The sequence below is a fragment of the Cervus elaphus genome, chromosome 23 (genome assembly GCF_910594005.1).
Source record: "Cervus elaphus chromosome 23, mCerEla1.1, whole genome shotgun sequence".
Taxonomy (NCBI): domain Eukaryota; kingdom Metazoa; phylum Chordata; class Mammalia; order Artiodactyla; family Cervidae; genus Cervus; species Cervus elaphus.
This window is the reverse complement of record NC_057837.1, coordinates 27877470-27904785: the sequence shown is the minus strand read 5'-3', so window position 1 is coordinate 27904785 and position 27316 is coordinate 27877470. Positions and strand designations below refer to the sequence as shown.

General features: G+C 44.5%; 1 protein-coding gene across 8 annotated transcripts in view; it reads left to right on the top strand.

Moving 5' to 3' along the window:
- The window catches only part of BEND7 (BEN domain containing 7), an 86248-nt gene extending 59955 nt beyond the window's left edge, over window positions 1–26293 (top strand). For 3 of the 8 annotated variants that reach the window (XM_043884027.1, XM_043884023.1, XM_043884024.1), the window contains 2 exons: window positions 11432–11551; window positions 20514–22130. In XM_043884027.1, the coding sequence (XP_043739962.1) occupies window positions 11432–11551; window positions 20514–20665 (272 nt within the window). In that variant the 3' untranslated portion in view covers window positions 20666–22130. The other 5 variants (XM_043884025.1, XM_043884026.1, XM_043884029.1 and 2 more) reach the window with 5 other exon arrangements.
- Window positions 26294–27316: the final 1023 nt, after the last annotated feature.

The following is a 27316-nucleotide window of genomic DNA, read 5'->3' as shown; positions in this document are numbered from 1 at the left end:
TGAAGTTAGAGAAGGCAGAATTAGAAGTTTGAAGATAGAAGAAACAACAGTAACAGACAAATCAGGTGGTATAGAGGAGTTGAGGATGGTATAAATCTTGTCAGTCAAAACCATCAAAGCGATCCTGAATATAAAACCTAATTTGTATTCTGTGGAGGCTCTGAAAGCATGAATTATCATTATATATCAAAGAGCAGCCACCACAGTATGCAATATAGGAAGTGTAGTTTTTCCCACTTTCATTCACACCAGAAAGTAATCATCTCCAAAAGGTAAAGTGTAATAATTTCCTCATGGGATTTTGATTTTAAATAAACTCCCAAATTGAATCCCAAAGCAAGCTAAATGTGCCATTTTCTGTCTTTTACCATCTCAAGACTTCTTGATAATGTCAGTATACTTACCCATCCCTGTGTCTCCTTAGCATCCGTCATCACGGCACCTCGGTGGCTCAAAAAGAGAGTACTGAAAGATTGAGAACTTCCTCTTGTCAATCTCAACATAACTCCCAAATTTCCTTAAGCTGATCTCAATTAGAAGGGAGTTGTTCACCGTTAAGAAAGAAGAGGAAATAGAACCCCAGCTCCGAGGCATCAGCCCTGTCCTAACACCCAGCATCTTCACTGCCATGCTCACTTGCAACATCAGCCACGGGCGGATGGAGGCAGGGATGGGGTGAGTGTGTTGCTCTGCTGACCTGATCCCCATGGGCGAGACCTCAGCACCCCCTCTGCTCTCACAGCTCATCATTCTTGTCCTTCCCATCTCGGCCGTCTCTGAATTTTGGTGGTGGTGAGGGACAGAATGGTCCTTGAGCTTCCCAAATATGTCATCACTCGTTCTGGTCCTGTGACTATTAACTGGCCAGCGGGCGCACTCAGGACCTCATGGAATGACTTCGAAAGTTCACAAGCCAAGAATCCTAGCTTTAAAAACCAAGAGGAAAATTCAGCACTTTCCCCTCATTTGTTTCTATGAAGAACAGATACACATAGAAGCAATGCTGATCAATGCTTAGCTACTCCGCGGACGCGTGATTTATGCCACTGCCCAACTATTTGAGCTGATGATTCCCGAGATTTTAAATTTCATTTCACCCAAGCCTCTCAGTTTCTGACCTATGAAGTAAAGGAGTTATATTATTGCTAGGATGCCTTTCAAGCAGAATTTCATCTATGATCTTGAAACATTTCTCTTTACCAAAAAAGGGGGGTACATAGTGAAACACCATTAGGTCAAAGTTTGCTATTCACCAGACCTTAATATTTAGCAGATACAATTCATCCCCTTGAAACACACAGCACAGTAAGTGAACATGTGGCCACGTGCTGCACCACAAGCCAAAGAAAAGTGTTACACTTCTCACTAGTTGTGTTATAGATCAGCCCTACTGAGGGGTTCCTCATGTGTGTGTGCATGCGCACGCTCAGTCATGTCCAACTCTTTAGGACCCCAAGGACTATAGCCCACAGGCTCCTCTGTCCATGGGATTTTCCAGGCAAGAATACTGGAGTGGGTTACCATTTCCTCCTCCAGGGGATCTTCCTGACCCAGGGATGGAAACCACGTCTCTGGCATCTCCTGCATTGCAGGAAGGTTCTTTACTGTTGAGCAACCAGGGAAGCCCTTGAGGACTTCCTTAGATAAAAGTAAATTAAAATTAAATTTGTTTAATGTAAGACACCACTAGAGGCACTTCCTCTTAGACACAGACACCACTGTAGCCAAAGCCAAATTTTTAAAAAAGAGACAAGGGATCTAGTTCTTTTCCTCTAGACGCTTCTCTGGCCTCTGATCTTTGAGAATCGCTGTGATTCCCCAAGACTGTTCAAACCTCCAAGTCCCACCAGTTTGGGGACAATGAAAGGAGCATCATGGGATGTAGAATTACTCCTGACTGCCATGTAAGGTCTTGAGACACTACCCTCTCCTGAAGAAAAAAAATAGTGTGACTTGACTAATTTTTCAACTTGCTTCCAATTCAGAAATTCTGTGGTTCAGTGCTGCTAAGTCACTTCAGCTTTGTCTGACTCTGCCACCCCATGGACTGTGGCCCACCAGGCTCCTCTGCCCATGGCATTCTCCAGGCAAGAATACTGGAGTGAGTTGCCATTTCCTCCTCCAGGGGATCTTCCTGACCCAGGGATCGAACCCATGTCTCTTGGCAGGCAGGTTCTTTACCACTTGAGCCACCTTCAGTACATTTATCCAAATTCTCATAATTAAAAAATATGTCCAGAAATCGGTTTTATGGCTATCCAGAGTCTTCTTCATTACAACAACTACCTAGAAGTTCCCACCCCGTGGAAGGTTCAGCACTGAGGACAAAGTATTCCATGGTCGTTGAGGTCAGCTATGACTCTGCTGAGCCAGTTGCCTGCCCTGCAGGCTCCTACATATGCAGTTCAGTATGATATTCTGATCTCATCAGTAAACACATTATTGTTTGCATGACTGCTTTAACTTTCCTCCTAACCTGAAGACTTCACATTTAGGTGTATTTGTTGATACACTTAAGCTCAGTATTATTAAATCAAACCCCAGATGAACTCGGGGACTCAGTGTCTTTCAAGACTGATGACTATTTACTGAAGAATTCTTCCTTCAGTTCTTTTGAGTTAAGTCACAGACCTGAAAAAAAGAGTTTCTCTGATTTATTATTCCACCAGCCATGCATTTATGCTGCCTGTCATGTGCCAGTCACTAACAAGAGAGCTGTGATCTCTGCGCTTGTCGATAATCTAGATGATCACTAGATGGTATGATTTAAAAACCACTAGTTAACCAACTCAGGGAGGCCCTTCCTGAGAAGGTCACACTTCAGCTGAGACCTGCAGGATGATGGATTCCTGCCTTCATCTGTTATTTCTAGCAGGCAAATCACCCAGACTTCTCCTGGGTCTCTTTTATTTATATTTTGGCCATGCTGCATAGCATGCAGGATCTTAGTTCACTGACCAGGGATCAAACTCATGTCCCCTGCGGTGGAAGCTCAGAGTCTCAATCACTGAACCACCAGAGAAGTCCCTGCTGGCTCTCTTTTACAGAAAGCTTCTGGTGCTCATTGCAAGAGAGAGTGTGTGTAAGGCATGATCTTGAGACCCTTCAACACTGGTATTTCCACGGCCTCATCCTAGGAGACGTCTGAGCTGTTCATAGACTGATCTACAAACAGCGTTTGTCCGAATTAGCAGTAAGTAGTCTTGAGGTCAAAAGTGGAAATAATACATTCCTCTTCATCTTGAATGTGTTGAAGATATTTTCCAAGATTCCTTTTCTCTCTGTCTTACCACCGAGATCGAAAACAGATGTTAGACTTACTTCATACCCCACCCTCGCTCCTTAATTTTTTAAGAATCAAAATGTTCCTCCACCAGACTTTCTTGCTCTTTCTCCCTCCTGTTCCAGAGTATTGTGAAGTTGGTATGAATGTTCCCCCTTCATTTTTTCATCCTTACTGCTCAAATATGTATGCATTCATCACATTTACTACTTCGCAAATTTGTGAGTGTACATACATGGCTTCATCCTGTACTTTTTTGCAAGTTTGTGTGTTTTTTCCCTCAAATTGATCCATATCAGTACATTATAAATCTAGTTTATTCCTTTTAACTGCTCACCGCTGTATAAATAAAGCACTTTCTTTCCCCAGTCTTCTGTTCATAGACAGTTATGTTGGTCCTCCTTGCTTTTGATTTCCTGTGGAAGGCGGCGTGCAGCAGGCAGTGGAACTAAGTCTCAGGGTAGAAGTGTTGTCATCACCACTAAGATTTGTGCAACAGTTCTCTAATGCCAACAGTATGGTTTAGACACCCCCCCGAAATGGATCCAAAATCCCATTTTTCCTTATTTTCACTGACATCTGGTGTTAACAAATTTGACTTTTGTCAGTCTGATGGGTCTCAAGTAGCACCTCAGGGGTGGGTTCCCTGATAAGTAATGAGGTTGAGCATCATTTCATGTTTATTACTATTTGGGTATTTGCCTGTGAACATCCATCCTTTTCCTGTGTTTCCCATCAGGTTGTTGGTTCCTTGTTGACTTACATGAATTCTTTCCTCTGTTTCAGGTGTTGAAAATATTTTTTCTTATTTTCCAACTTGTAGAAACTTCTGACCTTTATCATACCAGAGTTTAGAATTAGCAGTCAGATGGATTACTTTATGCCTAGTGCATTTCTTGTGCCCTTTTTAAGAAGTCCTCCCTGCCCTGATTATGTAATGATATTCTTTTTTTTTTTTCTTTTTCCCAACAAAGTTTTCAAGTTTTCTCTTTCATATTCAAGTCTTTTATCCATCTGGAATTTACCTTTGCTATAAAATTTGAGGGAGGGATTGAATGTGTTTTTTTCCTACGGGTTGTCAGTTATTTTAACACCATACTCTTTTTTTTTTAATGTGAATTGTAATCCACCTCTGTCATAAACTAATCGCCCCCTTTCCATGTTTACATTTGGTCTTTTATCTGCCTCTGAGCCAGTACTACACAGTTTTCATTAGTTTGGCATTGCTGTAATTCTTAATATCCTGCAGGTCCTGTCCTCTTTTTTTCCCGTCCCCCTTCCTGTTCTTTCCTCCCACATTCTGTTTCTTCATCCTCAGGTACAGCCTAAGGTCATTCTTTGAATGCGGGTCTGTGTGGCATAGTCTTTCCATCTTTGTTCTGCCTATGTCTTATTTCATCCTTGCTGTGCACCCAAGCTACCCGAGGCTGTGTCCCTCCCCGTACCTTACCAAGGCCACCTGGGCCCCTTGATCGGGAGGGGGAGGCGTGATCCCGCAGACCCGGGGAGGGGTCTCCCACCCCGTGGCAGCCATGCCTCTGTCTTGTGTGGGTGAAAGTACCACCAGCGTTCACAGCTGTCACACGTAAGCATTGCCTCAGCTATAGATTCGTTCCTATGGAGAATTCAACCACTGTTCTTTTCCAGAATCTGTGCTCATTGTTGTTCAATCGCTAAGTCGTGTCCAACTCTTTGCAACCCTGTGGACTGCAGCATGCCAGGCTTCCCTGTCTTTCACTATTTCCCGGAGCTTGCTGAAACTCATGTCCATTGATTCAGTGATACCATCCAACCATGTCATCCTCTACCACCCCCTTCTCCTGCCCTCAATCTTTCCAAGCATTACGATCTTTTCCAGTGAGTCAGCTCTTCACATCAGATGGCCAAAGTACTGGAGCTTCAGCTTTAGCATCAGTCCTTCCAATGGATACTCAGGATTGTTTTCCTTTAGGATTGACTGGTTTGATCTCCTTGCTGTCCAAGAGACTCTCAAGAGTCTTCTTCAGCTCCAGTTTGAAAGCGTCAATTCTTCGGTGCTCAGCCTTCTTTATGGTCCAACTCTCACATTCATACATGACTACTGGAAAAACCATAGCTTTGACTAGACAGACCTTTGTCAGCAAAGAGATGTCTCTGCTTTTTAATACATTGTCTAGGTTTGTCACAACTTTTCTTCCAAGGAACAAGTGTCTTTTAATTTCATGACTGCCTTAAAAATTAAATAACTTATATGGAAAATAATCCCTATTAGCTGTGCCACCTTGCACCAGTTATTTAACCTGCCTGAACTTTCAGCTTGTCATCACAAAAGAAATAGGATCACAATACCTGTGCCACCAGGCTCCTGCCAAGCTTAAATGAGACAGATGGTGCTCAGCACATGAGGAGTTTCAAATCGTAGCTTGGAAAGAGGCAAAGGAGAGAGGGAATGGTTGGTTGTGGGCTGGGGTGCTGGCTGACCTGTCCTCACTTAGGTGGGTGGATGTGGGCGCAAGCAGCCTGCAGGGAAACCTAGTCGGCTTGTCCACCTCTCTCTGGGGCTGGTCCCAAGCTTCCTCCCCGCTCGCACATCCCCAGGACCCTGCTGCGGACAGCTGTCTTTCTCACCCTCAGTCCCCAGCCGCTCACAAGGTCCAGGAGTTTAGCAGATCTAACGAGGACTCCACTTTCAGTTCTGATTGATGTAAACCTTGACTTCTGCTCGTTTTTCTGATCAGAAGTTTATACCAAGTCTGCCAATCAGAAGTAGGCTCTCAGGGCTGCCTGAAGTTATTCATGGTGAATTTCATGGTGAAATGAAAGCTCCCCAAGCCTCCTCCTGCTTCATTACATAGTCTGTGTGATCCAGGGGCTTTCTTTCAGCATCTGTACCGTGCCCTGCTTTTCCCAGTGCAGAGAGCCAGAAAAACCTACATGGAGAGCCCTCTAGAACAAGGGTCCCCAACCTCTGGGATCTAATGCCTGATGATCTGAGCTGATGTAATAATAGAAAGAACATGCCCAACAATGTAAAGTACCTGAATCATCCCCAAACCCCGTCACATCCAGACTCGAGCCACACCACTGTGTTCACTGGTAGTGACATCAGATGCCGGGTTCCCAGGGAAGGATCTGCTTAGCCACCACCAGCTTATTCATTATTGATGCACAATTAAAGGGCAGGGTTTGAATGAATGCAGGCATCTGAGAAAAGTCCTTATTTGCGTACAGATCAAATTAAACCTTTGTCATTTCCCTGGCGACTTCATGCATCTTTGTGCCTTGGGACCTCAGATGATGTTAAGCAGAGTAGATGCTTCCACAGTTGTATTCAGTTTAATGGTTGGCCTTAATCCACTTGTTCAGATAATTTGGACTTGTGTAAAATCATCCCTCGCTTCCCCTTAATATATTAAACTAGGAGAGAAGGGAAATTTCTTTTCAGGACCTATCGCATTCTAAGGATAAATGCAAATTGTTCTCCTCTGATTCTTAATGACCCACTATTAACATAGTAGGAAGCCCAACGCATTACTGCAATACCTCTTTTCACATCATTACTCCTAATGAAACTGTTAGCAGGGTAATAGCTTGACCTTTAGCTATAGATTCAGATAGCAAAAATACGTTCTGCTTACCCAATACCTATCCACATAGCATATGGAATGTTTTCAGATCAATCCAACCACAAACCTTTGGCCCCTTTCTCAGGCCTCATCTACCCATGTCACAAGGAATAGGATTTCGTCCTCTGTATGTAGATTCTAGTTAAAAGTTTCTTTTAAGTTTGGGTGTAAGCCAGAAACGAGAACATCAGTAACATGCTCAGTGGAAATAATTGTTTGTAGATGTATTTTTTCCCCCGAAAGCCTAATGCTTTGCCTTCAAAGTCCTCAGATGCAGACGGAGGAGGCAGAGAGTTCCCTGGTCTCTCGTGATTGAAAGCAGATAAGCTTTTGCTGAAAGGAGAAAAAAATAGCCAGCAATTGTTGCCTTTTGAACACGCAGCAGAATACTTGAGCTCAGGATGAGATTAGAAAGATCCCCTTGGATGCCACCCACACAGTAGGGGACCTTCCCCTACTGGACTTGCTCATTGACACATGCGTCTGCCGGGAATCACTTCGATGTTGGCATAATCCAAATCTATTTGGTTAATTTCAAATCTTTACTTCCTAATCTGGGCTAATTTGGATGCATGCATTTCCCAGTCTAGGAAGAGAGGGGTTGCCATGGAAATTAATTACATAAATAACATTACAAGGAAGGAGGGAGATGTTTACCTGTAAGATGGTACACTCAATCATTTTGTGGTACAATTTTCTTATAAACTAATAGGGTGCCAAATACAGGTACTTTTTTCTAGTCGTTCAAACAGGATTTCAAGAACCTTTCTGCAGCTCTGATTAAGAAGTGTCACAATAAGAAATGTCATTGTGGGTATTTGACTATAATAAAACCTGGTTACTTTAAATATATGCCATTAAGACTTTCTGCTAATTCAGATAGGCCTTGCTCCTCCAATTGGCCTAAATGTCTGAGCTGTTGTATTTACTTCCGTCAGAAACAAAAGCAGAAAGTATGTTTGTTTATCCTTCAGATGTTTATGGGGCTCTTAGTTGGGGGCACTGCAGTAGGTGCTTTTAGGGAGATAAGACGCAGGCCCCTGAAGTTGTCTACAGTCTGGTAGAGGAGACTCGCAGGCAGCCCCATCCCCAGGATATTGTCCCCTCTGCCTCTCTCCTGGGTGGAGCCTGCTTACTTGCATGGCCCATGCATCCTGTGGTGGGCAGCCTGTTGATGTTTTCCCTGGACCTTAATTCTGCCTCCTCCTCCTCTCAGTTGGGAGTTGGGATACAGACTTTACATCAGCACCACTCCGCATCATCCTCTCTCCCCCAGGTCCTGCTGGCATCTGGGAAAACCTCACCATTCACATGACCGCCTAGAGCTAGAGTGTCCAGACCTCGTCCACACTGGCTCTCAACCTCCGCTTCAGCCCTACACTGCTGACCGCACGTCCTGCTACCCTTTATCCCTGGTACTTGCTTGCCAACCCCACTGAGATTTCCATTCCCTGGTCTCTTATGTCATCCCAAGTCTGAACTACTTTCTGGCTTCACTTGCTTCCTAGATTTGGGTGGAAAGGAAAATGGGTGAAGGAAGCAGTAATTCATGCCGGGGGAGGGGAGCAGGCATCTTCACCAACATCTTCAATGCTGTCCTTTATATCCTGTACCTTTGCCAAAACCAGCCAGCAAATTCGTAACCCTAGACCAGCCTTCTCATCCGCCATCTCCTCTCTGGACAAGGAGCTGCCAAGTGCCCTGGAGAAAACACCTGCCCTGCGGTTGCCACCACAGTCACGCGGCCCTCCTGCTCAGCACCCTGCATCCTCACTGCCTTACAATTCCAGATGTTCCCGCACTCTCCCCGCCCCTCACTGCCCGGTCCAGTGAGGCCTCAGGGGCAGTGATGACCACCTCTGACCACTTCTAAATCCACCCCTGTCTTCCCATTCTCTGGGTTCAGAGGAGGAAGTTTTCCTCCTGATTCTGGTCGAGGGTCACCCCTCTCTCTCCAGGATCCCAGCCCCCAGTTTCTCTGGTATATGGTTCCTCTGATTGTTCCTTTCTTCTCTCTGGATCCTACCCCCTCCAGCAGTGCTGCCTGCCTTCCCCCGCCCCAGCCTTCCTCCTCCTCTTCTTCCCCGCTCCCACAAACGTGGTGTTTGGAGAGTGCTCTCTCTGGTCACCTTCCCCACGTCCTTGCCGGCTGCCAGGGACCCTCTCCACACCTCCTTCCTGGCTCTTTTGCACCGGGGACTGTGGGTCTGTCCCCTGTAGTGTATTCACACACTCCCTCCTGCACCAGACCATGCTTCCCAGCTGCTCCCTGGGCTCTATGCCTTAGCCTCCCTCAGACCCCAGGGGTTCCTGCTGTTCTGTGCTTTGCCCAGCCCTCTGTTGAAACCTTCTCCCTGCCCACTGTGTTTTCTCTTGTCGTTTTAACAACCACACACGTTTGTGCCCTTGAAGTCTACATCTTGGGCAGAGACCCCTTCCCTGAACTACAGGCATCTGTGTTGAAACAACTGCCAGCCGTGCCCTGTGGTAGCTCCACAGATGCCCCAAACTCAGCGTGTCCCAAACCGTGCCTGATGCATCTGGCCCATCCCCTCACAATCCCTCCTCCTGGATTTACAAGTCATGTGAGTCTCCAGAAATGCCAGTTCCCCATCTGTTCCATCATCCCTTCTGTCTTCACTAGCGCCACCCCAATTCTATGACTATGCACATTCCTCAAAGGCATCCGTGCTCCCCCACACACATAGCTACCCGTCCCGGGCCGCCCTGCATCTCCTCCTGCACAACTGGATTGTTGATGTGTGTACACTCCCCCCCTGCCAACCCTACCCCTGCATCCACGGACTTTGCACCTGCAGGTTCAACCAGCTGCCAATAGAAATATTTGGGAAAAAATTCCAGAAAGTTCCAAACAAAACAAACTTGCCAAGTGCAGGCATCTTATTTACATAGTATTTGCATTGTGTTAAGTATTCTAAATCATCCCTGAGATGATTTAAAGTATATGGGAAGGTGTGCATGGGTGGTATGCATATAATACACATTGTACATATGGGACTTAAGCATCCATGGATTTGGGCACCCGGGGGGGTCCTGAAACCCATCCCCCACAGATTCCAGACTGTTTATGACTTTTTCCCCTTCTCTCACATTACTGTTTACTTAGGATAAATTTATAGACGTAGGATTACCAATCCAGAGGAATAACAGTTTTATGTCCCTTGTCATATACAGCCATCTTATTTCCCAAAAGAGTCTTGCCAGTTTAAGCCAACAGTCAAACTTGCATGTACCAGGTCCACACAGTTTCATCCATATTAGTATTATCTTAATCACTTAGCTAATTTAGTAGATATGTGTTTTGCAACCTAGGGGCTTACCCCTTACTTGAATGTTTTCCATATTGTTTTTTGCTAAGTCTACTTTGTCCATTTATCCGTGGAGGCTTGAAGTTACGCTTTTATTTGGGATGAGCTCTTCCTGTGGTGGTGGAAGCTAGTGCCACTAGCTCTGCTCATTCAAATGAAAATTTTATTTTTTATCCAATAGAAATTGTTCACAGTTAGTTGAATCTGACAACATTTTCCTGTGTCCTTTCTTTTTGAAAGAAACCTTTAAAACATTAAAATGATCACTGTTTTAAACACCAAAGAGGCAATGTGACATGACCTCATGGCAGGCCTTGACCTCAAGGGGAGCAGGTTGAAAAGTGCTCGGGAATGCAGCGTGAAGCGGAAGTGCCAGCCCCAGCGCCCTGTGCACCGTCGCACGCTGTGCGGCTTTGCTCAGATAATTGTCCTGCTCCCTTGTGTCCTGGCACACAACTCCCAGAGCTTCCTTTGTGCTTCCAGGGAGCTCTTCTCTAGGAGCTGCTAGTTCAGGATGCAAGAAGTTGACTCAAAGTAGGATTGGAGCTTTCACTAAGACCCAACTGCATTGATCCACTGAGCGCTGGTCCAGTTAGCGGGAATCACCATGAGAACATCATCTCTCTGTGTAATTTTCCATTTGATTTGTTTTTTGATGTGGACCGTTTCTAAAGTCTTTATTGAATCTGTTACAATATTGCTTCTGTTTTGTGTTTTGGTTTTTTGGTCTCGAGGCGTGTGGGGTCTTAGCTCCCTGACCAGGGATCGAACCTATACTTCCTGCGTTGGAAGTCTTATCCACTGAACCGCCAGGGAAGTCCCCTCCATGTGATTTTGAGTTAACAACAGAAAAGTGAAATACGTTAATACACTTGCAGAATTCTGTCATGGGGCCAATGGACCCCTAGGAAGCATTTTCTCTGCCCATAAAACAATACACTTGGACGTGGAGCAATCAGAAAAAGCAGTTTCAGTAGAACTACTAGCATTTATAGCCAGTTTCATTTGGAAGCACAGGATATGGTGTGCAGGATGGGCCCTGCCAAGCTCCATCTTCACCAAAAGAATGTCATATGGATCTGGAGAATAGCCACTGCAGAACTGATATCTTTTAGAAATATACTTCCCCCTGCCCCTTCTTGGGGGTATGATCCTATTTCAAATCTGCATTTTCTTTTTTCAAATGTTTAACAATATTTCACATTTTCTTTCAGTCTTCACAGAAAAATATTGCACTGCTAATCACGTGGATAAACTTCCTGGCCCAAGAGACTGGGTTCAGATTCTGCAGGATCAAATCAAACTGGCGAGAAGAAGGTTAAAAAGAGGCTCAGGTATGAATAAGCTGCAAGAAAATAATTGCAGAAGCCCTCAACTGAATTCTTAGATGTTGCAAAATACAGTTATTTACTCTCGGATACTTCATTGTCTTTTGAGGGAGAAGCTTTATATAATGTGCCTTGGTTTTGTGTTTTAAAATCTTATTCAAATGATTTTGAAATTCACCCTAAGATTAAATAGTGACAATTACATCAGGTCGTTTACTTTAAATAGCACAAATGAAAAAGATTGCTAATCTCATTGGTAGTCTTGTGTTTGAAACAAGGTCTTTCTTTTGTGATCTGCTTCTGTTACCTGTTGGTTTTTATTTGTTTGGATCTGCATGACTTTATAAAAAGTACTAGTTGCTTTACGTTAAAAAAAAATGAAATAACAATAAACATCCATGTGAAATACCATGTGAAATAGAAAGGGCTTTTTAAGTAAACTATTCACTTACCTTTTTTTTTTTCAATCTGGGCTTGGCAATTCTGGGATAATTCTTCTAGGAAAAGTGAACACTGGTTGCATTTGCCCGTTTCGACTTGGGCATCTGAATTCTCAGTCTCCCCAAAGCAGCAGTGGGACAGTTTATCCCTTTGGAGTCAGTTTTCTGCCATTATGTAGTTATTATTTTAAAAACAAAACAAAGCATAATTCCTAATCAAATCTCAGGACCCCTGGCCTTCTAAGAGCCTTCTATGCCTCTGTGGCTGTGATGTGAGAGTTTGGCGGACAGATTTTATTTATTTTTATTGAAATATAACTGATTTGCAATGCTGTGCCCACTCTGCTATAGAGAGTGACTCAGCTCTAACTCATACGGACATTCTTTTCTTATATTCTTTCCCATTATCATTTACCACAGGATATTGAATATAGTTCCCTGTGCTGTACAGTAGGCCCTTGTTGTGTATCCATTCTAAATATAATAATTTGCATCTACCAACCCCAAACTCCCGGTCCATCCCTCCCCCTCCCCCTTTCACTCTAGCAACCAGAAGCTTGTTCTCTGAGTCTGTTTCTCTCTCATGGGTGGGCTCATTTGTGCCATATTTTAGGTTCCACATATGAGTGATATCATGTGGCATTTCTCCCTCTGACTTACTTCACTTAGTATGATCATCTCTAGTTGCATCTATGTTGCTGCAAATGGCATTATTTCATTTTTTATGGCTGAGTAATATTCCATGGCATATATGTACCACATCTTCTTTTTCCATTCATCTGGGGAGACAGAGTTTAGATGCTAGAATGTCACACTTTGGGATTTAACAGAGGTCTGGAGGTCCATGAGAACAGTAATACAAACTCAGGAGACTATCTGTAACATAGCCTCTTGGAATTCTCACCGTGAGTAGAAATAACTGTGACCAAGCGTCCTGAGGAGCCCAGTTACCAGCCCTTGGAAGGAGAGCTCTGGGCTCAGGCTCAGAGTGCCTTTGACAAGACCCAGAGCATGGAGGGACCACGTGGTTTTCCAGTGTGAAAAAGCTTATAGTCAGACTTCCCCAGTAGCACAGTGAGTAAGAATCCACCTGCCAATGCAGGGGACACGTGTTCAATCCCTGGTCCAGGAAGATTCCACATGCCACAGAGCAGCTAAGCCTGTGCACCGCAACTACTGAAGTCTTTACACCTAGGGCCTGTGCTCTGCCATAAGAAACCACCACAGTGAGAAGCCCTCGCACCAAAACAGAGAATAGCGCCTGCTGTCCGCAACTAGAGAAAGCCCATCAGCAGCAACAAAGGCCCAACACAGCCAAAAATAAATAATAATTAAAAAAAAAAAAACCCTTACGGGTCTATAAAAGTAGCCAGCAGGACTCAACTCCTAGGTGAGTTTTCTATTAAAAAATCTTCCCTTCCTCCTTCTTTACCCTTCTAGCTTCTTCTTACACTTAACTGATTCTCTTTTTATAAAGAGCAGTGGACTACTAATTTAACTGGTAAACAAATGGATTGTCGCTTTAGGTAACAAGTCACAGAGAAGTCAGTAGATCCAGTTCCCAGGACTCATGTCTGCTCTCCGCCAGCTCTGGCTCTCAGACAAGTCACCAGGTCCTTCTCCTCCTTGGGTCTCCATCACAGGGGACAAGAAGTACAGCCAGTCTCAGCACTGTCCTGAGGCTCCTGACGTGTGCTATACAGGAATGCCTATCAGCGAAGTTAGCGTACCTCTCAGAACAGGTCTGTCTTTGGGCACAGCCGTGCTTGGCAGTGTGGGGCTCACTGGGCAGCCACAGTTGCGTCCTCAGTCAGGAGACCCACCGGCCTGCTACGCCAGGGCAGCTGTTTTGCTCCTATGGTCCAGGCGTGATTATCAGTGACGCTCCTTTCGCTCTCAAAGGTTTTCAGGCTTGGGCAGTAAGTCATGCCCTCACCCTCCTCTTCTCTGCCTCCTGCATCCCCAAATCACCAGCAATAAACACAGCACAGCGTGGTGCAGAGGACACGCTGCCCTCCTAGCTCTGGTCTGCCATTTACAATCTGGCAACCTGGACCAGTGTCTCAACCTCTCTGAGCCTCAGGTTCTCCATTTATATAATGAGGCTGATACCTTCCACGGGGTGTTTTCAGAATTAAAATTAGATAAAGTATTGCCACTGATGGAGAGCAGAAATATAATAATGCTCAAAAAATGCCCCCTTATTCTCCTTCCCTTTGCCAACTCAAAGTTGGACCAATGTCTCAACCTCTCTGAGCCTCGGGTTCTCCATTTATATAACGAGGCTGATACCTTCCACGACGTGTTTTCAGAATTAAAATTAGATAAAGTATTGCCACTGATGGAGAGCAGAAATATAATAATGCTCAAAAAATGCCCCCTTATTCTCCTTCCCTTTGCCAACTCAAAACAAAACAAAGTGACTCCTTTTTCCTTGCACATCTTAAAAGCACTTCTCTGTCTTTCTCCTGGCATCGTTGGTCAGATTTCTTCCCAAAGGGTCTCTGGTCCCAGAGTTCGCCTCCCCATCCCAGTTCACTTTATTTATTTCTTACTGGAGGATAATTGCTTTACAATGTTGTGTTAGTTTCTGCGGACAACGTCGCGAGTCGGTTATATGTACATATATACATAATCCCCTCCCTCTCATCCGACCCCTCTAGGTCATCACAGATCATGGCTGAGCTCCCCATGTTATATAGCAGCTTAGGATCCATTGCATTTTGCCCTCTGACTTCACTCCTCTGCAGAAACGTTTGCCACGTTCACATTGGATCATCAGATTTCACTTGTTTATATTAGCAGTAGAACTTGACCTCCATACTGATTTTTACCCTGTCGAATCTCCTTCTTGACACGCTCTTCCCCCAGGTTCTGCGATTTCATTCTGTTTCTCTTCCAGATTCCCCCTCAGTGTCTGGGGTCTCCTTCCCTGCTTCTTTCACTTCTGCCTGTCTCCTCTGTCCTGCATCCTCCCTGGTGACGTCCACTGACCCATCGTCCCCAGCGCGCGGCTCCAAGCTTGGCCATATCCTGAGACCCGAGTCTTCGTTCCCTGTGCCTCTGCTAATGGGGTCTGTTCATGCCCCGCCCTGGGTTAAATACATCTGACTTCCTGTCAGCCTCCAAATAAAATCCCTGCTAAACGCCCCTCTCAGCACAGCATCCATGGTTATTCACCGTCTAGCGCCAGCCTTATCGCCTGCCATCAGCTTCTGCCCCCTGAAGCCACATCAGCCCCCTCCCTGGTCTGAAATAGGCTGGCACCCCCACACCCACTTTCTCTCTGCTTGGAAAACATGCAGCATCTCAAAGGTTACTTCCTCCTGGAGGCCTCACAGGCAGCCCAGACACTGATCTTCCGCCACCGGAATAGTGACAGGGACACACCTGTCTCCTCCACGAGATCCTTGGGAGCAGAGGCTGTGTGTCCCTAAATGTTTAGAACAGCGTGTGCCACAGCGTGGACACGTGGGACTATTTGTTGAATGAACCAATGAACCAATGAATAGAAACAAAGGGACAGCAGTCCACAGCAAACAGGTCTTAGCTCATCGCAGTCACGTGAAATCCCGGAGAATAACCCATTAGTTCCTTACTTGAGGTTCAAGTGCTTCCCCATCCCCCCCAGAACCTGGGGGTGGCTGTGTCCAGGGTACCCCTGCAGCCACTCTCCAGATGCCTGTCCTCCCTCCTCAGGTCCTTTCTCTCACTTCTCTGCCCCCATCTCCTTACTGCTCTTTCTTCCCTCCCGACTGCCGCTTCTCCCAGCCTCCCCCAAAGGTTCAGAGTCGTGAGTCAGGATGTCTGGAGCTCACGCTGAGTGGATTAACTGAATAACACCTGGGAAGATCAACCTTCTGCTGGCAGGTCTCATCTCTTCTCAGGCTGAAGGCACCCTGTCTCCGCCTGGAGACACCTTACAAAGGCCGCCTTGTGACTCTTGACCCCTTAGATCTCAGGCTCCAAGGAAAGAGCTCTTTGCAGCTGACTGACAGGTGTTAGGAAGGACAGCACCCTGAGTCAGCCCTTGTTAAGTGAGCACTGGTGTCATGTTGGGTGCATGTCTCAGATGATTCCTAATCAAATTCCAAGAAGAAGCCTGAACACTGTTCCTGTTAGCCTGAATTCTGCATTAACCCATCCTGACTGTTTTGAGTATGTGAGCACTTGTATCTACCTGTTGGCTTTTCAGAGCAAATTCTCGAACCCCCAGAACAAAAGACACTAAGTCTATTGTCAGAGAGAACTGAGATTTATCACTGTGGAGAGACTGAAATGTAATATGAGGTTAGTCCCAAGGAGACGAAAAGAGCCACAGCCACCCCACCCAGCCACCTGCTGCCCTGTGGCCCCTGCACCCTGGTCCCGGTCATGCCGTCAGCTTCCAGCAAATCTGTACAGGCTCCTTCCACCTAAACCCCTGTGTCACAAGGGGTGATGGGCGCATACGGGAGGATACAGGGAGTGCTCGGAGCTCCTCGGAAGCTTGCGGGGAAAGGGTGGGATAAATTCTCATCCTGACACTGCTGACTGAGGAGCTACAGAGACCACCTGGAAGAAGAGGGCTCGGGGTCCCAGAGCCTGCACCTCCAGCGGAGGTGAGTGACTCACCATCCCTAAAGGACTAAGTTCTAGTCTGAAGGGTCACCTTTGAAGGCAGAAGATGTGCATCGGGCGTAGCGCGCTGGGCCTGTGCTGAATACACTGGAGAGCACTATTCTCAGAGACGCTGGACTAGAAGAACAAGCTCCGTTTTGATGTTGTTCCCCCCTCCTGTGTATATTTTATACATAAACACACCTCTTTTTTTGTTTTTTTTTTTTCTGTTGTCAGATGCTGAAACCAATTACTCTAGGCTCTGGCCTCCATTCCCTTTCCTGTGACACGCACACACAGTGGGGACCTTCCTCCACGTCCCCCAGATAGACTGGCCAGGGAACACACTCCTTAACCATCTCAGGGTTTGGGTCAGTAATTCCCATGCTGTTGGTACAGAATGGGGTGCAGTCTGCACCCCCCTGCCCCATCTCACCTGCCCAGATGACCGCCTGCCCTGCTCTGGGGTCGTGGTCTCATCTGATTTAGGATGCTTTCACTTCTGACCCTGGCTTTAGAGTCTCTGCCTAGAGAGCTGTGACTGGCACCTTGGCAGTTCTCTCCTGCCCTTCTAGCAGGTTCTATCAGCGTCTGAGAAGTGGAAGGTGACACAGAGACCACACAGAGACCACAGGAGCTCAAAATGGCGGCGCTTCTGCAGTGACCTGCCAAGTAGGCTCTGCCTCCCAGTTTCGTCGCTTCGTGCCGCTCGGAGAGAATCAAGTGGGTTAGTAATTCATTCCCCCACTTCATTCTCTCCGAGCGGCATGGAAGTGGGACCCCAGCAAACCGGAACTGGAGCCACATGTGTTGCTGTCATCCCCTGATGGGATCTAAGGGGCCGGGGGTCAATGCTATTGCTTGCTCTTTTTGTGTCTCCTTCTTGGTCTAAGTGACAATACAGTGTCTCAAAGGTATTCCACAGCTTCAACCTGATTTATCATATTTGGCCCAGTTCCTGGAATTAGGTACACACTCTACCTGGGCAAATAATCAACTCACCGCTAAAGCCAGCCCTCACAGCCTCCATGAAAAAAGGAGTGCCCCCCACAGACTTGAAAAGTTGTTCTTCAAATTCAAATAGAAACTCATTCAGGGCTCTCATCACATGTAGTAATTTTTCTTCGATAACTGGAATGATTCCTTTCCTGGTGTGGATTTTTTTTTTTTTTTATCATTTTCATTAGATTATGTCCTCGGCGCGGAAATTGCAATTTTTTTTATTTGTGTTGGATCTAAGAGTAAAGCTGTTGCTGCTATTACATTTTTATTGGACTTGTTCAATCTTCCTCAAATTTCACAACTTGCCTGTCACCAGAGAAGAAAGACTGTGAGCTTGTTGTTACAGACAGATGTTATAATTAAATTTAAGTAACAGTCATGTTCTTCATCCAAGACACTTGGCTCTGTTCATGCAGCGGGCAGCTGCTAATTTATACATAATCCTTTACAGATTTGGGGGTTGTGTATGTTTGGTTCTTACAGAGCACATATTTGCACAGGCCTGTTTTTAAAAAGTGAGGATAGCTGAATTACAAAGTGATCAACTTCATCCCTGGAACTGATTTTTGTCACCACTCAGTAAAAAGCAGTTTTTCATAGAAAGTAGAGGAAGTTATTAAAGTGTAAAATGAACTAAAACTTTAAGTTTTATAGACTCATGCACCTGGAGAACAGACCTGTAGTTGCCAAGGGGAAGTGAGGCAAGGGAGGGAAGGCATGGGATTAGCAGATGCAAACTATTATACATAGGATGGGTAAACAACAAGGCTGTACTGTACAGCGCAGGAAGTTATAGTCAATATCCTGGGATAAACCATAATGGAAAAGAATATAAAAGAAGAATGTCTATATGTATATAACTGAGTTCCTTTGCTGTATCGCAGAGATGGGCACAACATTGTAAAATCAGCTATACTGCAATTTAAAAAATTAATTTAAAAAACCTGAAGTTTTAAAAATGTAGCTTATAGTGATGCATGTTATATATGTTTGGACTATTAATAGCAAAGAGATTAAGTCAAGGCGTTAACCTGAGTCAAATCCTTGGCAGAGTCACTTACTAGCTGTATTATTACCTTAGGTAAATTTATTAATGTCTGAATCCATTGCCTCATTTGTTCAAATGGGCATAGGCTAGACCTACCTTGTAGGGGTTGCTAAGGATTAGATGACATGGTGCATATAGTAAGTCCTCAGTAGGTGGTAAGCATTTAGTAAATGGTGATGCCTATCATAGCTATTATTATTATTACTGAAGAAACTTTTAAATCCCAGAAAATGAAAAATCATCTTCCTATTCAAGTTCACTGAAACCAATCGGAAGAGAATAGTGTCAGGACGTCCCTAGAGGTCCAGTGGCTAAGACTCCAAACTCCCAATGCAAGGGGCCTGAGTTCAATGCCTGGTGAGGGGACTAGATCCCACATGCTGAAACTAAGACCCAGCACAGCCAAATAAATAAATAAAAATTTTTAAAGAGAATAATGTCTTCTAAATATGAAAATAACATGCTTGTTATTTTTTTAAATATGAAAGAAAATTTTAAAATTTGTTAAACTTGAACAAAATTTTAAATATTCATAAACTTTTCATGCAGAAACACTTAACATTTTAGTGTGAGCTGTATTTTGCCCATAAATATATTGACAGAATTCTAATCTTACCATTTGTCCCATCTGGATATGTTTTATATTATTAAGCATTCACCTACATCATCATCTTCTCCAACCAAAACTGGTCTTGACTACTCTGTCTCAGTGTTTTTCTTTGTGGTGGGTTTAGCAGGTAAGGGGTGATGAGTCTTTCACAGGCCAGCGTGTGGCAATCTGCAGACGGGATGGTAGAGAGGTGAACGAGGGGAAATCTCTGAATGTCTCCATCCACCTCTGAACCCTGATTGTGTCTAAACTCACAATGATCAAGAACTTCCCTGGCAGTCCAGTGGTTAAAACGCCGCACTTCCTCTGCAGGGGCATGGGTTCCATCCCTGGTGAGGGTAGTAAGATGTCGAGCAGCCCAAAAAACAAAACCACAGCAAGCAGAACAAGAACAAAGCACTAGTTTGTGTCCCACCAACTCAGCATTACAGCGTGTTGCACGCAGCAGCCCTCACCCAACTGCCCTCTTGGGCACACGTGCAGGAAATTCCAATAGGGCTGCAGCCTTCGGACAGAGGGAGCAGGCCAGAGTGATCCCAGTAGCTGTGGAATGCTCTGGCCTATCCACAGCACGTCCAGGAAACTGACAAGCCCATCATCACTTACCAGGAAACAAAGAGGCACCTTCTTTTTTTGTACTTGGTGGAAGGTTCTCTGTGACAAAAGGGTCTACTTTTGGAAAACTCTTAAGGGCAATTGAAATATATGAGATGAGCAGCATTTTGCATTTTAAAGGATAGAAGTAACAAATCTTTTGAAGAAATGCTTATTATTCTTTCTGATTTTATCCATGACTTTATGTTGATTTTAGATTGAGTTTCCAGCCATCAAAAAAGGTTTCGTTCCCAAGCTGTCATAAGCCTGCCCCACTGGAATATTTCTGTGAATGACCAGTAAAATTCTGCCATAGGAATTCACTGACCTCCATGCTTTCAACAATCAGGTTTAAACAATTCACCCCAAATTCTGGGTAGATACTGAAGCCTGTGTAAATAAGCGAAAATGAACTGAAATCATCAATGAGTGATAGAATAAGGACCATAAGATATAAAAAAATTTAATACACGAAAATAGATTTTATATCATTTAAAAAAATTTTATTTAAGTAATGCTCCTAAAATCTCTAATGTGATCCAGCCTAAACTGGGAAGGGAAAAGAAAGGTGAAAACTATTATGTACACTGGAGTTTTTAAATTGTATTACCATATTACGCAGAATGAATGAATGCCTTGAAACTAATGAGATTCTTATTTTATGTTTGTAACCAGCAGAGGCAGCTGACAGTGATGAACGGCTGGACGGTGTTTCTCTAACCCCAACAGGTAAAACACATTTCCATTTTCATCACCCGCTGGAAAATATGGCATATGAGAATATTTGCATTGAAAATGTTTTTAACATCAGAGATGCCGATGCTTGAGCAAACTACTTCCGTTGAGAGACCCAGCCCCTAGTCCTCAGAGGAGCTCAGTGCCCTGCGTTCAGGGAGATTTTGCAAATTGAATATGAAAAGCTACAGTTTTCTCACATTCTGTTTCATCATCTTGAAAACCTCAGAATAGCAAGTCCTAAGAACTTAGTGTCACATTTTGCCTCCCCAAACCTTGGGACATTAAAAAGATATCTATTTTGACATAAAATGATATTTCTGTTTAGATTAGGGATCATCTGTTCTATGGTGGGACTCCTGTCTGTCCTGGCCTCTCCCTCCTCCCCTCAAAGGGCTTTGAGGGGCAGTATCACCACTGTCCCTATAATGGGCACCCTTCGAATACTGTGCTTTGAGTGAGTGAATAAGCTGATCCATCTCTTCAGGTGACTAACACTGTAACCAGATCAGCTGAATATAACATCTCACTGATGCATCTGTGGCAGGGATAAGCTGCCGACTTCATTCAAACTTATTATTTAACTCTCCAGTAATCCTTCCAACCTTGGTCTCTGCCTGTGCCTCAGTTCTCACCCAAGAGGCCAAGGGACAGATGTCCAATCAGTGACCCTCGTGACAGAGTTTATCCCTCAGTTGGTCTCAAGATTCTGTATTGACTGCCTTGGAAATACCTCTAACAACCAAACCCAGACATCGCCCTGCACCTCCCCCTTCAAAAACCCTGTCGGTGAACAAGCTCAGCTCAGTGATCTCTCTCCCTTTGGCATGGTAGCGCCAGCAACTGTGAAAGGCATGTGTAGGAACTCTGCAAGGCCCCGTGTACACAGGCAGCACTCACCCTGACTTCAGGGTATACAGACACACATTAGTGAACTTCAGAGTAGTCACAGCCACACGAGTGAGACGGTGCTTTCTTTGTCACCGAGTAACCAAGCAACAGATAGATGGATAGGTAAATGAAATAAACTGCGGGGGCCAACAGCAACCTGCTTCTGTCAAGGTCTCACTGGATATAGTCATTACAGAAATGCCAGAAAAGTGGTTTCTCTTCTAGTTTGGCTATGTGTCCATATTTATGAGGGAAGATAACTGAAATGCATGATCTCTATTGTTCCTGTCCTTCTCTGAGTATCAGGAAAATTCCCATTATCCTTGTTCTGACCACCCCCTCCCAGTAGAGGCATGAAGTACTGCTACTAATGATGAGATTGTCCCCTTTTGGGAGGCCCTCTGGAGGAACCCCTGGCTGTTCTACTTGTATCTGTTGGCCAAAAAGTTCATTGGAAACTTTTGTTTCCAATGTCTTATGGAAAACCCCCACTGACCTCTTTGGCCAACCCAATACTTTCCAGGGTTCCTCCCCAACCAGCCCCATTGTCCCCAGGGCATTTGCACTGCCCATCCTGGCCCATCCAAAGCCCATCTGCCACAGTGGGCTTTTAAGAAGTATATTATTTGAAAACCACTCCCCTTGAAATAATACCTTTGCATTTTTCCATCTGAAGATGGAGACAGAGAGATGTTTCAGATGAGAAAATTGAACCCGGGATGGTAGAACCGCCTCATGGAACTGAAAACACTTTCAAGGACTCTGAGAAAAAAAGGAACGTTAGAGGTCATCTAGTCCCGTCCCTCGTTTTTATCCAGTCCTTTTATTTTACAGGTAAAAAAGCCTGAGGCCCAGAAACACTAAATGACTTTTCAAGGTCTCACAGCTGGTTGGTGGCCTGGCCGGAGCCCAGGCCTCTCAACTCCCAGCCGGTCCACTGCGTAGCTTTCTTAAACCTTCTCTGCATGTTTCCTAGTGATCCTAAGAGTTGATGGATGTACTAATCCCTGTAGGATTCCGTTTCAGTGTTGCCCCGTCGTAAGCCGGCCTAAAGTCTGCTGCAGTTCAGCTCTCGGGTTTGTCCTCAGATCCCGAGGCTGTGAGGTCCCAGTGAGGGCAGTTGTAAGACACCCCCCGCAGGTCTTTTCACTAGACTCCTGCTAGAGATTTGATACAAATCACTAGACAGCATGAGAAATAATAACACTTAATCATCTCGAAAAAGGGAAAAGAAGTCACGGATTGGTGCCCGAATCTTGCAGTCATGGAATGAAATGATCTTGATTAGACTAGCAAGTCTCCCCAGAGCCTCTAACCTAAACTCATAGCCCGGGGCTTCTCTGAACACAGCGCCACCACTGCATGCTCTCTTCTTACGAGTCTCCTAATGAGACCGTCTGAGACCGTCCCATACATGCAGCTTCCTCCCTGGATCTGAGACTCACTGGCAGGTTAGTCCTCATCTGGTTATCTGGTCTCTCTGAGCCAGCCATAGTTGGTCTTTTTTTAAAGATTTAACAATGCTTTTATTATCCGGTTAAGGTCTTTTTGCTCCTTCCAAATTCATGTATGTTGAGGAGGGCTGGGACAGGGGTATAACTCCCCAAGTGTTTCTATGAACCAGAACCAACCAGGCCAACTTTACGGTCAGGCGTCAGATGACATTAATCCCAATCCATCACACTTAAGCAACCTTCTGTTTATCTAGTTTTAACAAAATGGATACATATTTTACAGTGGAAAACATTTTCTTAATTTCTCTTCCCTCCACCCTTTCAGTAAGCATTTTTGAGCAAGGCCAGGAATCAGCACTGAGTTGGGAGACTTCTGAATTTGAAATAGGTTAGTGCAGAGTGCACCTAGGCTTAGCATTTTGGGGTCATCATTTGGCATCCGTTTACATACTTTTAGAAATTAATACAGAAAAGTGTAACGAAGAAAATGTAAATTACTTTTGCCACCCAGACACAGTCGTTATTATTGGGTGTTTTTTTCCCCAGCCTTTTCTCTGTATTTTTTTTAAATTTATACACTGGAGGTCAAATCCATCCAGTTGGTTCCCTAAGGTTTTGTTCTGTTTTGGTTGACCACCTAACAAGAATTTTCCATTTTATTACAAATCTCCATACACATTCTTTTAATAGCTGCATGATATTCTGTTTTACAGGTAAATTATATTTTATTTAGCCATTATCTATTGCTGGATAATACATGTGAACATCCTCTAGAAGTAACCCACATTCATGGATTTTCCTGCAAAAATCATTATTGCAGATTTCTAATGGCCTAAAATTGCTCATCTGGCACACCTAAAGCCTTGGTTAAGAAACAGTGATTTAAAAAAAAAAAGAAACAGTGATTCAGAGATAAAACACAGATGCCTCCCCAAGAGGTCCTACATCTGGCCCTGTCATGGAAGAGCGTACAAGTCCTCCCTAGAGAAGGGACCCCCTTCACGCTCTTGTCTCTGTTGTAGGTCATATACTTGACACCAGGAGAGAAAAACCGGAAGACACAGGGACAGCTTTCACTGCCTAGACTTTCCTTTAGTGACCCTGCTCCTTAGTACACACAGCTCCTCCACTTGAATCTCCTCAAAGATCCACTAGCATTTCAGGTCACTGCAAGGCATGGGTGTTCCATGGAGCTGACCCTTCATGTTTGAATAGTTTTCATATTCTTTCTTTGTCATATGCAATAACCAGGCCTCCGATTTGGTCTAAGATTTTTAAAAAATCATCTTTAGAGTTGAACTGTCAGCCTTTCAACATCCAACGTATCATTCAGTTGGTTCGTTGTCCATCAAAAAGGAGCAGTTTTATTTTCTTTTGTTTTTTTCAATGTGAATATAGTAGAGAGTTTGGAAGCACACATTTTAACATAAATTGCTTCAATGCATTTTATAAAGGAGAGTAGCCCTTTCAGGAGGACTGAAGGAGCAGTGGTGAAGGCCAAGATTAATTAGAACTGTCATCAGCCTCGAAGATGGAAAAGTTGTTTTGGGAGACAGGGTGACTCTAACCTATTAGATGAAATCATTTGTGACATTATTTCCCCCCAAAATAATCATGTCCCTGATAAGTGCAAATGATACATGAATTGTCAGGAAAGAAAAACCTTTCACGTAGGTTGTGTGTTAACACAGTGACAAAATACCTAATTGGAAGGTGAGAAACTCAGAGTAAGCAGCCTTCCACATGATACCCAACAACTATTTTAACAGATGACTCTAACTGAGTAGTCCAGGGTTGTGGCATCGTGTGGCAACTGGCCACAAATGTACTTACCCTTCACACTTCATTCAGCTCTAGCACACGTGCTCTCCACTTGACATAAAACCAACAAATGAAAATGTGGGTTCATTTCCAAGAAGTATTTTGGCATGTGGGTATATGTTTTACAGAGATATTTATCTCCAGATTCCTTTCTCTAGTTGAGATGGTGAATTTAAAATAACCTGTTTGTTTAGGAACATTACTTTTATACCTCATTTACTGTATAAAGCAAATTACCATGAATCTTTGACACTTGACCCAAAGGTCAAAAGTTGGCTTGAAAGGAATTTGGAGAGTAGAAACACCAAACCTTGGGGAGGGGGTATGCTATACTGCCATTTAACACATGTCCCTGACAGTTATTTGATCGAAGCAGAGAGTGTTAGAGCTCAGAGTTATAGCTCAGGCCTTCAGGCCTATAGTTCACCCCTCGTTTTGCGGTGAGGCAGCTGAGGAGTGAGGGCTATGGCCATCCTGGGCTGGGCAACAACCCGTCAACCTGCTAGCCAAACCAGGAACCTCAATTCCTTCCTACCCCACCCAAGGTACTTGTGCCATACGTGTGACACAGGGCAGTTGACCTTGAGCCAGGAGGAGAGCTCCAGGGGGGTTCAGGAATCCACTAAAGACCAGCCAGTTAACCCAAGGCGTCCCTGTGAAGTGACAAAGCTGGTCTAGGTGTGGCTTATAGACTCGATCCAGCTGCTAGACAGCTACGTCTCATACATGTATGTCTTTTGTCTTCTTTTTGGAGCCTCCAGGAAGGTTCAGAGAAATGGTTTCCATCACAAGTTTAGTCAGCCTTTTCGATTTCAGGCCAGTTAGTAGCCCCTTCCTTGAGACCCACTCCTCTGTTCATCACAGGGTCTAACAAAGTACTGTGAACCCAGGCTTTTGTTTTTCTGCAAGGCATTTTTTAAAATTTGTCTTCTGCCTCTCAGAAGGAAGTCTTTCTTGAGGGAATTGAAAAGATTAATTAGTGACCTTTCACCTCTGTTATAATACTATGAATACGATGAATACGTTGGGAATAAAGGTAGAAACATCTACCTTGCGGCTGTGGAATCTGTTAAATACACACTATGAAACTTCAAAGCACTTCCTGCCAGGACTAGGCAAGAGCTTGAATTTTTCACTACTTGAGAGGGGGGTGGGGATTGTTCAGTTCACAGATATGTGCAATGGATTCACAAATTGGAAATACGTGTTGTAAAACTGCAACAGCAAAATCATTTTTGTAAATTAAAACTGTATTTGTGTTTACTTAACTGTGACTACTGTTCAGACTCTACTCAGAAATCCTTTTTATAGGCTTTCTTAGCAAAAAAAAAAAAAATTATTATTCCATACCTATGGATCATGTCTCAATCTTCTGTATATATGTTTTATTAATATGTAAATATTTAGATTTTTTTAAGATTACTATGTTCTTTTAAAAAAAAATTCCATGCAAGGCTAGTTGTGAAAATGGTGTATAACATGTGTTGTGATATCAAGTCCCAAGACACCCTTTATGTCTGTTCTGGAAGAAAACAATAAATTACTTTAATTGAATGCGCCTGTCTCGTGCCTGTGCACCAGCCCTCCCGCGTTTATGAAGAGGAGCCAATGCAAGCCATTAATTAAAAGGTATTTATTAATACTCTGGTGATCTTACGTGAAAGTTTTATCATCTCTTTATGAAGTTAATTTTTAAAAATAAACGCACGGGCCAGATTGCCACCAGAAAGAGAGTCTTGGAACGTCTCAAGTCGCAGGCTCTGTCTGGCGATCAGATCAATGGCAAGCCCCACAGTAACACTTGAGCAGTAAGTACTGATATGCTTGAAGCCTAATTTTAAATGAATTAGGTGTCTTCATAATCTTCACTTAAAAGGTTAAGCCCCGCTTCTATGGAAACAACACATCAGAAGGACAAGTCAATCTCCTCTAATGCAAAGTGGCTGTTCAAACCTAATTGCTTTTATTCTCCTCTCTGAACACAGAAGGGCGCTACTCTGCATGGGCACTTGCCCCCTCCTGCCTCCAAAGGCCCCCCAAGGCGGGTCTGTCAGCTCTGTCCAGGCTTTGGGTCAGGATCCGGTTCTTGGGCCCTCATTTGGGGGAAGGGGGTGGTGGGCTAGTCTACAGCTGGGAGGAGGGTAAGAAAGCCCCTGGATTGCAGGAGTGAAAGTGACAAGGGTGAACTGCTTGGAGAGAAAGGAAATCAAAACTCCTGCCAGCCGATCCTTCATGAACCCTCCATGTACCCGCATCTCTTGGAAGCTTAGGGTCTGGCCCCAACCTGCCCCTCATGGTGTAACCGCTCCCCTACCCTGCCCCCCGCACACACGCAGGGCTTGATATGGCCCTTTTACTGGGGAATCATTTATATATATTTTTTAATTATTGCTATGTCATGTGATTTGGCCCCGGGACACCTTTGTTCCCACCTACTGGTGAAGATCTGTGCTCTCTAGTTCTCCTGGTTGACACCCTGAAGAGGTGAGGGCTGGAGCTGGGGCAGCCTGTCAGCCTGGGACCATCCCACAAAACGGGGCGGTTGTGGGGGCCACTGAAAGATTCTGAGTAAGAGGT